General features: G+C 35.9%; 1 protein-coding gene across 3 annotated transcripts in view; it reads left to right on the top strand.

Moving 5' to 3' along the window:
* The window catches only part of DCC (DCC netrin 1 receptor), a 985,342-nt gene that overhangs the window by 812,883 nt on the left and 159,069 nt on the right, over positions 1-13,390 (top strand). For all 3 annotated transcript variants that reach the window (XM_010961349.3, XM_045521525.2, XM_074355181.1), the window contains exon 15: positions 9,735-9,929. In XM_010961349.3, coding sequence (XP_010959651.2) covers positions 9,735-9,929 — 195 coding nt within the window. The remainder of the gene's footprint in view (positions 1-9,734; positions 9,930-13,390) is intronic.

Genomic DNA, 13,390 nt, shown 5'->3' on the forward strand with positions numbered 1-13,390 from the left:
AGCCGGGAGCCCGTCGGTGGCCGAGGGAGCCTAGGAGAGCTGGGCTGAAGGGATGAGGATGTGATCTGTCTTATCTAAAGTATGAAAGGATGCTTAGGACATGCCATATGAATACTTCGTGTTTCTATTTTACTTGGGAAATAACTTTTAAAGTTTATTCATTTGTGTTTTCCACCCTCTACTATGCATATGAGGTATATATTATTCTCCTTACTTCAAAGAAGAGTGACTTAAGCTAAGAACATTAAACTAACTTGATCGAGTGAGTCTGCAGGTAACTGTGGAGCTGAAACCCAAGACCAGGTTTGGTGAGTCAGGGTCCAGTTCTGGTTATCGAAGCAAAGCCTCCATGACCCTCCTGAACTGATCCAGTGATGATAAAAGACAGTGATTCAAGGCAAAAATTTGGAGAAATGAGGTCATATCATTTACCCAAACTTAAGAGACTGAATCTCTTACTGGAAGGAGTGAAAATAAATGGAGTGTAGGTGCCGAAGTTCCCATAAAATACCCAGGATGAATGAGGCTCTCCACTTGACTTATGAGCCCCTCTTGCTAAGTGACTCACGTTGTAAGTGGAAGTAAAATGTAAAAAGCACAGCTCTTGGGATAGCACAAAACTTCATTTAAGTGCATTCTTTTCATATCCATGTGATCTGAATATAATCCAATGCACACATCGATTTTAATCAAGAACCTCTATGCTGAGCTCATGAACGGAGTCTTAATAAATGATGTTTAGTTGGATGTTTGAACTTTCCATGTTTTTAGCTTAGTACCATCCCTCTTCTGCATGCAGCCTTTTTCCTTACTTTTTTCCTTATTTAAGTATTGATTAAGAACCCATAGTGTGCCGAGTTAACAGGGAGTATAAACGTGAGAGAAACAGGAAGAACTCTCTTCAGGCAGTAACAGATAATGGCTGCACTATTGGAAAGACTCCATGAAAACGAAGAGCACTTAAACTAGAAACTCCAGGAAAAGGGGACTGACAGCTAGGATTACAGGGAAGATGGAAACACCATCGTAGACATTCTTCAAAACGAACACCTTGAGAAAAATTATTTTGCCACTATTAGTTCAGAATGTACCCTCACTCATCCAAATGTGACTCCTTAACCAGCCAATTATTTTAACACATTTCAACACATTTCAAATATTGTCTCTGGTCTCATTCTTCCAATTCTTTAAAAAACAACAACAACAAAAAATTGAATGGAGGCACTGGGGATTGAACCCAGGACCACATGCATGCTAAGCACACACTCTGCCACTGAGCTCTACCTTCCCCCTCTAGCATTTCTTCATTTGGATTATAATTGCTTAGACAGTTCTTGTCCTTGACCGTAATACACACATTAGCCATCTGATAGAAGGTAAATAAAAAGTGAATAGAAGAAAGCTGGTGCAGTTCATATTTCTTGCACATAGTGCTGTTATAGTACATGATTTGAGATTGTTCGTTCACCTGCACAACATAATGGAAACTGATAGTCATTTCAGGGCATTTGACTACATAAACGTGGAACAAGACGTGCTTCACTTGCTTTGTAGGTGTTGTTTTTACTTGCGGTAAGAAATTAATAGGACCAAACATACTCAGTCCTAAGGATTTCTCAATTTCTTAAGCTATGCTCTCTTTCACCCAGCTACATCCTGAATCTGATTTGGATTCCTCTTCCTTCCTCCTGTTTTTCTTCTTTTGACTGCATCATTCAGATATGAAAAAGTGTAACCCTTGATGGGAATTAATAGTTGGAGAAACGGACAAGCTCAGGAGTGGTTACCAGGGGCATCAAAACAACATTCAGCCTGATGGCTTGCTCTGTTTCTATATATAAGTACAGAAATAATATAGAACCTAGTCTGTATAGAACAGAATACATATATACATAGATTGAAAGATGTTTTAAGTATTCATCCCATTTTAACTTATTCAAGTAAATCTTTAAAGTATAAGATTTAAATGACTTCCACCAAAGCTTTCATGGCTAACGTTGGAGAACCTTGAGTCCTAAGCATTCCAAAGTCGGATTTTGAAAGTCAGATTTCCATTAGAATTGCTTTCATTTCCCTTAAGCTTATGAATAAGGAGGAAGCAATCTTTTTGGAGCACCACGTGGAAAGACACGTTCTTTGCTGTAGCCGAAGAGATCTGCATTGGAAGGAAGCGCAGTGTTAGCCCTCTTCAGTGAGTGCTGTGTCTCTTTCCCCCTTTCTTTAGACTCTCCTTATGAATTCCAAAGGGTCGTTAGGGTGGTAACTCTGAACCTTGCAAGTCAGCTAAACAGAAGCAGTGGTATGTGCAGGGAACTGAAAACAATCAAAGAAATTCCCTTTCCTTCTGTGACTTCTGTCGTCTCTCTTGCCTTCTCTGTTTGGCTTAAGCCGTGTGAAGGTCAGCAGTAACTTGGAGAAACACTCCAGTTCCCTATGGATCCCCCTTTTCATTAGGATGTTTTGTTAAAGTAATTATAGAGCCAAACTTCACTGTTTGTTTACGGTTCCCTGAAAGCATGTTTGCTATTACTAACAGCTGGGAAGTTTTAAAATATTTATATTGTGCCTGAAAATTTCAGCTTAAAAAGAAAACACAAAATCATTAGAATTCCCCAAAGTTCTTATGTAAATATCTTGCATAAGGATATGAGAGAATTTATGATGAAGTTTAGCAAGGCATTGTCCAGGAAATTGAACTCAGACATCAGTTTGTGCTGCTTTAAAAAAAAAAATTGAAGTGAGCAGCTAGAATTGTTATACACGATCAATAAGGATGTAATTTAAAGTTAAACCTTTACCCTAAAACAGAGGAGCTTGGCTGGCAAAAATTAGCAATGCAGAGACTCCTACAAATGCAGCAGTGATGTAGTAAAAAGCTGTCAGAACACCCTTTTTAGAAGACTGTATACTCACCTGCTTCCCTTGAATGTCTACATCCTTTTCTTTTTTCTTTTTTTTTCTTTTCCTGATTTTGTCTTGCCTTTTTAAAAAAAAATTCACCAGCTCTATTGAGATATAGTTGGCATACAGTATTGTGTAATTTTAAGGTGTATAATGTATACAATATGACAATTGCTGCAGTGAGATTAGTTACCAAATCCATCGTCTCACAGAACTACCTCTTTGTGTGTATATGTGGTGAGAACATTTACTGATGTGCTGTCTTGGAAACTTTCAATTATATAATATGGTACTATTAAGCATAGTCACCATGCTGTACATTAGACCCCCCAGAACTTAGCCATCTAATAACTGGAAGTTTGTACCATTTGAGCAGCATCTCCCCATTTCCCTCACCTCCCAGCCCCTGAGAATCCCCATTCTGCTCTGTTTCTATCTATATCCATCTTAATTTTTTTAGGAGCAGTGATAGAGTAAAATTAATACTAGACAAACAAAAGTAGCTGAAAATAAAGTAATATAATGGAATAATAAGATTATTTGACCTAAAACAATTAAGATTGAAGGGAAACTTGTATTAAAACTCAACAAAAAGATAAAATACAATTAAAATTACAATTCTCAACTTCAAAAAGTAAAAATTGAGATAAATAATGTAAAATTTATGGAATAGCTAACAGCACAATCTATATGTGAAATGTTAAATAATAAAACATTTATTAAAATGCTGAGTATAATGCTTCTGGCCAATAGATCTCCATAAATTTTACTCATTATTATTAGGAACAAGAACAGAAACCTAGGTGGTTTTTTAAAAATGTAGTGCTGCAAATAAGTAAGATTAGTCCAAGAGCATATATTTGTAGAGAAATGAAATTGTAAAAGTCATTATTTGAATTAATACTGAGGGATTGTGGGAAGGAATGATTGCAGAGGGGGAGCAGCATGAGGAAACTTCAAGGGAGGTGAAACTGTTCTGTGCCGTGGCGGATCCATGAACCGCGTACTGCTGAGTGAATTCACTGCATGTAAATTTTTAAAATACATTAAAAAGCTAATATTGAGAAAACAGTAGGAGTAGAGTTGTAAAAACAAACAAACAAACAAACAAAAAACCAAGATGGAGTTTAATAATGAATACAAGTGATTGCCCATTGCAATAAACAAATAAATAACATTCAAAGCTTATAGAGGTGAGTGCCTTATGGAAGATGATGTCCGTTGCTGAGAACAGGCCCTGCCAATAGAAATGAACACATTAGTATGTATCAGACCTTTCTGGAAAGACCGCCTGTGAGTCTGTCAACTGCCTTATGTAATTCTCCATAGAGAAATATAGGCTATTACGGACTGGAACCAAACGCTAACAAAATGACCTATAAAATGCAGCACACTAAATAGAGAACCGATATGTGAGTATTTGTCAAAAGAACCAACTGCCTGACACCACTTGGCAGTGCCATCGCAGCATATGGTACCCAGCAGCAATCATTTTCATTAGCAGGAGTCAGAGGAGACAAATCTTGCTGGTCACTAGGAGAAAATGACATTAACTATATTTTTTTCTTGTTTCAACAACAAAATAACAAAAATGTTATTCCATTTTTCCCTACCATTTTTATCTTATGGAGAGAGTTGTATAATATTGTGATAATTTTATTTTTAATGACAGTTATACATGATGACAATTGTATGGAACATTATAGAATATGTAGACTTTGTTCCCACATTCTTGAGAACTTCGTGCCAGGAACTATTCTAAGTACTGGATTTAGAATTTATAGAAGGAGATGAGACAAACAATAATAGAATAATCACATGAACTAGCACAATAAGTGACAATAAATCCTATGGGGAAAAATATGAAAGGAGATTATTAGTTTAAGAGATTAGAGGTTAGAGAAAGATTACAATTTTAAATATGGTAGCCAGGGAAGTCTGAAATTGGAAATAATACAACAAAACCTGAAGAAGGTCAGGGAGGAAGGCATAGCGGAAGGAGAGCTTCCCAGGCAGAGAGTATAGCATGTGCAAATGTCCTGAGGCCAGAGCATGCCTGTCATGTTTGAGAGACAGTAAATATCCAGCTAGGCATGAATGACTGGGGTGAGGTGAGCAGGGGAAGTGGTAGGAGATGTGGACAGAGAGCTAAGTGGGGAAAGGGGTAGATTACACATGACCTTTTAGGCCATTGTAAAGAACCTGGATTTCCAATGTGCTGTGGGAAGACTTTAGGGAGTTTTGAGTGATTTTACTCATTTGACATCATCTTATATATATATTATTTGTTTACACACATCTTCACACATATTCATACGAATTTGTTTTAAATACCCTCTATATACTGGTGGCTTCCACATCTCTAAATCTGTCCATGGCCTTCCTCCCAAATCCCAGACTTACAGGCCCTCCCACTTCTCTGATGGCTGCGTAAGTCTGACTAATATGCATCTCAAATTTAACATGACTGAAGAATTCACTTGCTTTTCCTCAGCTCAGTGCATCATTTACCAGTTGCCTAAGCCAAGGATCTCTGAGTTATCACTGAGCCTCCTCTTTCCCCAGCCACTCATATGGCTCTGTTGACTGTACCTCTCAAAGGCCCCAAATACTTAATCCCCACAATAGACGTGCAGACAAATATGGACATGTTTTTAGGGTCTCTTATTTTTTTTAATTTTTTGAAACATTGTTTTAAAATATACATTACACAAAATTTACCGTTTTTACCATTTTTAAGTGTGCAGTTCAGTGGCAGTAAGTACAGTCACACCATTGTGTAACCATCACTACTACCCTTCTGCAAAACTCTTGTAATCTTGCAAAATTTAAACTCTGTATCCATTAAACAGTGGCTCCTTCCACCCTCCTCCTCCCAGCCCCTAGTGATCCCCATTCTACTTTGTCTTTATTGATTTGACTACTTTAAGTTCTATATAAATGGAATCATACGATTTCTGTCCTTTAGTGAGTGACTTACTTCAGTTACCATAATGTCCTAAAGGTTCACCTATGTTGTAGTAGGCGTCAGAAGTTTCTTTCTAAAGCCCACAATTATTCCATTGTATGTATAGAGCACAGTTTATCCATGGATAATTGAGTTGCTTCTACTTTTTTTTGCTATTGTGAACAATGTTGCTATGAACACAGTATATAAATACCTGTTTGAATCCCTGCTTTCAGTTCTTTCAAGAATATACCCAGAAGTGAAATTGTTGGATCATATGGTAATTGTATTTTTGAGTTTTTGAGGAGCCACCATATTGGTTTCCAGAGCACTGCATCATTTTACATTCCCACTGAGTAACTCCCTTTCAATCTTCATTTTCCTTCTGTGGTCAAGCACAATGACCTTCTTTGGTTTCTTCAAATACCGGATTCATTCTTGCTATAGGGCCTTTGAAGTAGTTATTCCTTCTGCCCATGAAGCGTTCCACCTTGAACTTTACTTGACTGGCTCTTTCCGATCATTCACCTTAGACTCTACCAGGAATACCTTCCTTGATGAGTCGTTACTGTCCCATGTGTATGAGTCAGTTATATGCCATATCCTAGCATAGCACTTACCAAGGTTTCATGATTTCCTTGTGGTTTTTTTTGGTCTCATCTCCCCCAAAACTGTATTTCTAGTAGCTAGAACTATGACTGACACATAGGATATGCACTGTAAGTGTTGAAATGTCTCTGGGATTAGTCTGATAAATTCCTAGTGTGCTATATATGAACATTACTCATTAGTGAAAATCTATATCATCACTCAGAGAATAATAAATATTCTTTAGACACAAACCAAAAGAGAATTCATAATTCCATAATATAATCAGAATGGCAGTTGACCTAGTTATCTTGACTCTAGCAGAAATTTGGGACCTTATTAATTTGAATATTTCAGGCAAAATGTTTTGTGTTTTTTGGGGGTTTCAAATTATTTCAATAAGTACCTTGATACTTCTCTATGCTTTATATATGCAATCATTGTCCTGAAGTTACTTATAAAATCTTTCATGTACTTCTAAGTAGCAAATTTCAGTTTTGGCCTTTAAAGAGTACTCATGCCACATACCTTCCATAGCAAATTTTCTAAATCGATGTTTTATAGTTCATTCCAATAGTAACCATTTTCATAGTCTCTCTGGTCAGCTGTGTTAGGCAAAACTCACTCAAGTAACATAAAAGGAAAATTGTTGTTTCTGTCTTTTATAACTGAGTGAGTGGATACAAGTGGGTTATTCCAGATTGTGAACAATCTCCTGACACAATTACCTTTATGATGAGACTGTGTATTATAAATGGCTTAGGTCTAATACTGTCTTGATTGGCACCTTTCTTTTCGACCCAGGGATCTTAATTGGGTGCTAAAAGCCCATTAAATGTTCAGATCGGAAGCAGCATATACTCTTAAGTATCAACACCCTGATTTTTATCATGTTAAAAATTATTTTGAGGTTTGGCTGTAGAATTGAAACTCGTTTTATGTGGTGAAGAATAAAGATGAGTTTTGTATATTAACAGGTCTTCTTCAAGAACCAGTTCATGCCCTCATTACCATGGCACCCTTACAGCTTCGACTGATGAAATTCTATGGGGTATTAATGTAACTAACTTGCAGGGAGCTACTCTGTGGTTTGCAGAAAATTGGAGAAATAGTGATTGTTTTGAAAATATTTAAAATAGTTTTCTCTTTTTTCTAAAAGATGTTGAGTATTGTCATTCAAATCATTAGGCTTGCAAATTGTTTTGAAAAAGTCATAAATGCAGAAAATCTGAATAGTATTTATTTCATTTTCTAAAAATAAGATTAGGCAGATTATCTTGTTGTTTCAATAATTATTGCAAAAGCTTCAAATATGTCAAACAGAATTCACTGGTGAGCCCATTACATTTCAAGGACACTGGAGAGCCTCCATGACAGTAGGGCTGAAAAGTATTAATCCATCTCTTTCGTCTCTTTTATTACTTTTACCTAGGGTTTATAATGGGAAGTTCTTCACAGACATTGTGTTCTACTGTTAAGGTCTAGATACACATTTTGAAATAACTTCTTATGGCACCTTTGCATATTGTATCTCAGGCTTCTTCAGGGCAGACGAATAATAGTTTGTCCCTTTTGTCCCGAATGGGCATCTTCGGGGGGAAAAAAGCAACTTTAGAAAATGCTGTTGATGTAACATCTTTAGAATGTAGCATCTTTTGAAAAGCTGTTAGTATGGTACCTACTTTTAAAACTTTAATAAAAGACATGCTTCCATATATCAGTTCAGCTGGAAGTATGCATGTTGAAGATAAAGTTGGTGGTGGAGACTGCATCACCTTTTGCCATTGCATCAAGGAGAAAAATGAATTGTAATATTAAGTTTAATCGTCAGATTCTCTTACATAATTTGCAATGTGCTACCTTCAGAGATTTTCAGTTGTGAAAGAAATAATGAACACAGATAGTTTGAATAAAGTTTAAGTCACTAATATTTTTAGGTACTTATCAACTACCTAGAGCTGTGCAAAGCACTTAATGGACTATTAAAGTTTAGATGGGCCAATTCTTTCATAAACTTCTTCCTAGCATACTTCTTGGATTTTCAAAGAATAGGCTCTGTATTAAACCTATCAAAATATTTATTATAGTATATTACAACTGCCTTTTTTTCTGTCTTCCCCTTTAAACTATAAACCTCAAGACATTTGCTCTCTCCTGTACCCTGATCATCATGTGTGCCTAGCCGTATACTCAGACACACTAGGCACTCTACTCATATTTATTAATTGAATTATGATCAGTGTCCAGAAAATACATCATTTCTTTAGAAATAGAGTCATAGAGAAGAACGATGATATAAAAATCAGAATGCCAGTTTATTAATTTTCAACACACAATCTCTTTAAAAGAAAATTTAGGTCAGGGTAGCATTTTCTCTCGAGTAGCTAACATCAGTTGGTGCTACTCGTAGTTCGAGTGTTTTTAAGCATTATTTCATTAAACCTTCGCAGCACCACAGTACTATCCTTATTCTCATCCTGCACGTTAGGAGACTGAAGCTGAGAGAGGATACGTAAGGCTTACGGTGTCACAGCTGGTGAGTATCTAGTACAAATTTGGATGCTTCTCTTGATTATTTCCGGAGCTCAATCTTTGAGTCAGTCAGTATTTGGAAGGCCAGTTTAATTAGAAGGTAAACGCAGAGAAGATAAATAATCTGATGAGGACACACAGTTTGTAAATAACAGAGCCTTGTAGGAAACCAAAATTGCAGACTCCAAAGTCTGGGGCTTTAACCCAGGTCATCGCCTCCGTTCACAATAAATGTACTTTTCACAGATGAAGTAAACCATGCGTTAAGTACCATCCTAATCACACTCAGCAAATCATGGCCCTAAATTGTTGATCCTGACAATTTCTTAAGAAAGGACAGCTATATTTATTTTCATTTCTAGTTAAATCAGAGTAAATAACCTGTAGGCGAGACAGTTTGGGACATTTCGTTTCTCTATTGTTTTTACATCTGCCTTGATTTCACCCCTTGTTCACGATACCTAAGAAGAAATATATGAGAAAAAAATAAGTCCAAGGAAAATCTGTTGGAATAAAGATGCGCGATACTGCAGTGCCTCTGAGGGAATTTCAGCCTTCTCTTGTGCTTAAGAAATTCTGTAAAAGCCACATCAGGCATGGAAACTGTGTCACATGCTGAAACAAGGAGGAACTTGGGTGATAAGTGATGCACCGCTTGAGGGTCTGTGGAACATGCTGTTAAGTCTTATAATTTAAAACGGGGGGTGTCTTGCCACACTGTGTGTTCCATTATGAGACATAATGATGTCCTCTTTTTTAATTCTAGAGTCTCAGGTCCCTGACCAGCCAAGCTCTCTTCACGTGAGGCCCCAGACCAACTGCATCATCATGAGTTGGACTCCTCCCTTGAACCCAAACATTGTGGTGCGAGGTTACATTATTGGTTATGGCGTTGGGAGCCCTTATGCCGAGACAGTACGTGTGGACAGTAAACAGCGATATTATTCCATTGAGAGGTTGGGTGAGTAGCTGTGGTTTTTATTCTGTTAAGGAAAATAAGTGATCTATTTTAAATTACTTTCTTTCTTGGAAAAATACTCTTTGGAATTTGATTTCAATTTGTAACATATATTTATTCTCAACTCTATCCTATTTTCTTTTTTTCTTCTGTAAATCTACACCCGCCTCCCTGTACACACACACACACATACACTTTTCTGGATTTTGAATTGGAGAATTTTATCTAGAGAGATTCACAGTAATGAATACCCTGGTGTGTACCCTTGTCTGTGTGTCAGAGGATACAAAAAGTATGTTGGAACATTTTTCTTTTTCCACTGTCGATGGAAACCTCTAATCTTAATAATTCTTACAAAAAGAAAGTCAGGCCATTTTTTTTTCTCACTAGATAATCTGTCAGTTTTTCTCTAACCTTGAATTATCTAGCCACGTTACCATTTTTCCCCATAGTATTCATAGATAAAACTCTGTGGCTATGTCATCACAACTGTAAGACAACAAGATAAAGAAAAGGATTTTCAATCAAGCCAGTCACTTGGAGCAGTCAAACTCCTTTCTACATGTATTCTGTATCCCTCCCAATCCAAACTATCTTATTATATTTAACTTCATTTTACTGAATACAAGACTTCAATTGTTGTATTTCTGAATTCATTGAAAATTTATTTATTCAGAGGATTAACATGTATAAAGTTTCCATCTTCATTTTGTATCACATTTTCCATAGTGTTAGAAAAGATTACATCATTAGCAGAGGGAAATAAAATGAATATATGTCATATACAGGTTGCCAATAAGTGAAGCAGTTATAAAGCAAAAAGCAAGTTGATTCTACCTGTTGATTTAATACCGCATTATTTGCAATGAAGTATAGTGACCTTCTCAGTGGAAATGCAGCCTGATTCGGGTTCCTCCTTATTTGCAGTGTCTTTCAGAAACAGAACATTTGTGTCAAGAAACCTGATTTGAATTTGGATAGCTAAAATGCAGTAGCGAGAAAAGGTTTTGTCAGTGCAAGAGGAAAATTGCACTGACCCATTCTCTCTATAATTGCTTCAAACACTAGTAAGAGACGCACCTTCTGCAAATCTCCAACAATTTGGGTTAGCTTGGCATTTGGGAATAATATTCTCTCAGTCAGTCCCTGAGTCTGAATGCTAAGGCAATCACAAAATTCATATTTTATGGCCGTCAAACCTATGTCAGGGGACTCTCATTTATCCATTATTCAGTAAACTGCACCATCTCTGACAGTTCATCCTGATGCCACGCACCAGAGGGAGAGGTTCTCGTGGCAGTGCACGGGCTCTCTGGCATGGAGGATGTGGTGCAAACTCAGAATGAAGGCGTGAAAGCAAACTGCATTGTTTCACCATGTGCTTCTGATAATGATGCTCTTTATTACAAAGAAACTCTCCCATGAGTTTCCAAATCTAGCAAAATTGAGGCATTTGGGAGATTAACCCTGTGGCAAATCTTTCCAAATGCTTAACAAAGAAATTTCCCTTTATAAAATATGTTTTAAAGACAAGACAACTAGTAAAGGTACAGTAGGATAGGAACCTCTCTCAGTGATAGATCATCATGAGTGTTCACTTTTAAACTTAATTAGAAGGAGAAAGTACATATATACACTCACCCACTCTCACCCCCGCACACACGTGTGTATGTACATACGCGTTAAATTCTGATACTCTTTTTAACGTAGTCCCATGTCTTAAAATATGAAATAGAGTTTTGTTTTTCTTGTTCAAATATCCTAATGGTTTTGCACATAAACTAGTATTCTTTCAATATGTGTTTTTACTATTTGGCCAAGATATATGTTAAGCATAATCTTAAGGTGTAATTTTTATAAAGCTATAAAGGATTCATTCAGTTCCACATTTGAACTCTACAAAGAACACATCATCAATGTTTTATTTATTCTGTTGAATGTTAAAATAGGCATTTCAGTTTTCTTAGTATCTTTTTGAAAAGGTATTTAAAATACAGTTTTAAAGCTTTAGAAACACAAAGAATCTAGACACTTTATAATAGACAAAAGGGAACGAATATAGGTTAAGAACTGTATGGCAGTTATACGATTAAAAATGAATTAAAGAAAGTTGTAATTCATTTAAGCATAGGGTCAGCCTAACTTCAAGTAGAATGGTTGTGTTTAAGACTAAAAAGCTGTTTGGTTTGTATTTGAGAGATAAGCCTCCTCTTTTCTTTGATGAGACAAGAACTTCCAAATAGCGTTTTGTTTATCAGACATAGTAACTCACTATCGAGACACGAGGCACTATGACCTGCTTCAGGACTAGAAATACAAAACCATTTTGAACAGCATGTATTACTGCTTAATTTAGAACAAAACGAAGCTTACCTAGTACAGGCATAAAGCTTCATTAACCAATATTTGTACATTAGATGTTTATAGTTAATTTTTTGAAAACTTACTCCTTTTTAGTTCAGAAGTCCTAATGCCAAGTTTGATGTATACCAATGGTGTAGATCCACAATATCTGAACTCTAGCAATGCTTAGCAATGGTAATTTGAAATTTTAAAAACTCAGTATTTTCTGTGTACAAATCTATTGATCAGTCTATTCATTGATCAATTTATCTTTTTATCTTTGTGGAGGTATTGTAATAGATAATGAACTGCATATATAAAGTGTACAGCTTGTTGCATTTTTAAAAGAGTTTTATTGAGTTATAATTCGCATACAATACACTGTATTTTTGCATTTTTTCTTTAATTTGTCTCAGCAGTATTTTATAGTTTTCAATGTAGAGGTCTTGAGGTCTTGAATGTTTTTGTTAGATTTAGCCCTAAAACAAAAGAACAAACAAAATGATAGATATATATATGAATAGTTGTTTAAATTTATTTTCTAGGCACTTGCTACTAGTGTAGAAGAAAACAGCTAATTTTTTAATATTAACCTTGGTCCCCTAAGACCTGTTCAATCCAGCTATTTGTTCTATTAGTAGTTTTGTAGATGCTCGGAGATTTTCCATTTAAATGAGCACGTCATATGCAAATAGGAACAGTTTTATACTTAATTTCTGATCTTCATTCCTATTATTTCCTTCTCTTCCTTTCTTGCAAAGGTTAAGATCACCAGTAAAATGTTGAATAGAAATGGTGAAAGCAGGCATTTTTGTTCTGTTTCTGATCTTAGGGGAGGCATGAAATAGGGTGTTAGCTGTAGTTTCTTCACTGATGTCTGTGATCAGATTGAGGCAGTTTTATACTCTTCTCAGCTTTATGGGAATTTTATCATAAATATTTATTGAATTTTTATGAAATAATTTTCTATCTCTTGAAATAATCATATACTTTTCCTTCTTTATTATTTTTAAATATGGTAAATTACATTGATGTTTGAAGGATACCCATTCCTATATTGTTGGATTTAATTTGTTAATAGTTATTAAGAATGTTTTGTGCCTATATTTATAAGGTATATT

This window comes from Camelus bactrianus, chromosome 30 (genome assembly GCF_048773025.1).
Source record: "Camelus bactrianus isolate YW-2024 breed Bactrian camel chromosome 30, ASM4877302v1, whole genome shotgun sequence".
Lineage (NCBI taxonomy): Eukaryota > Metazoa > Chordata > Mammalia > Artiodactyla > Camelidae > Camelus > Camelus bactrianus.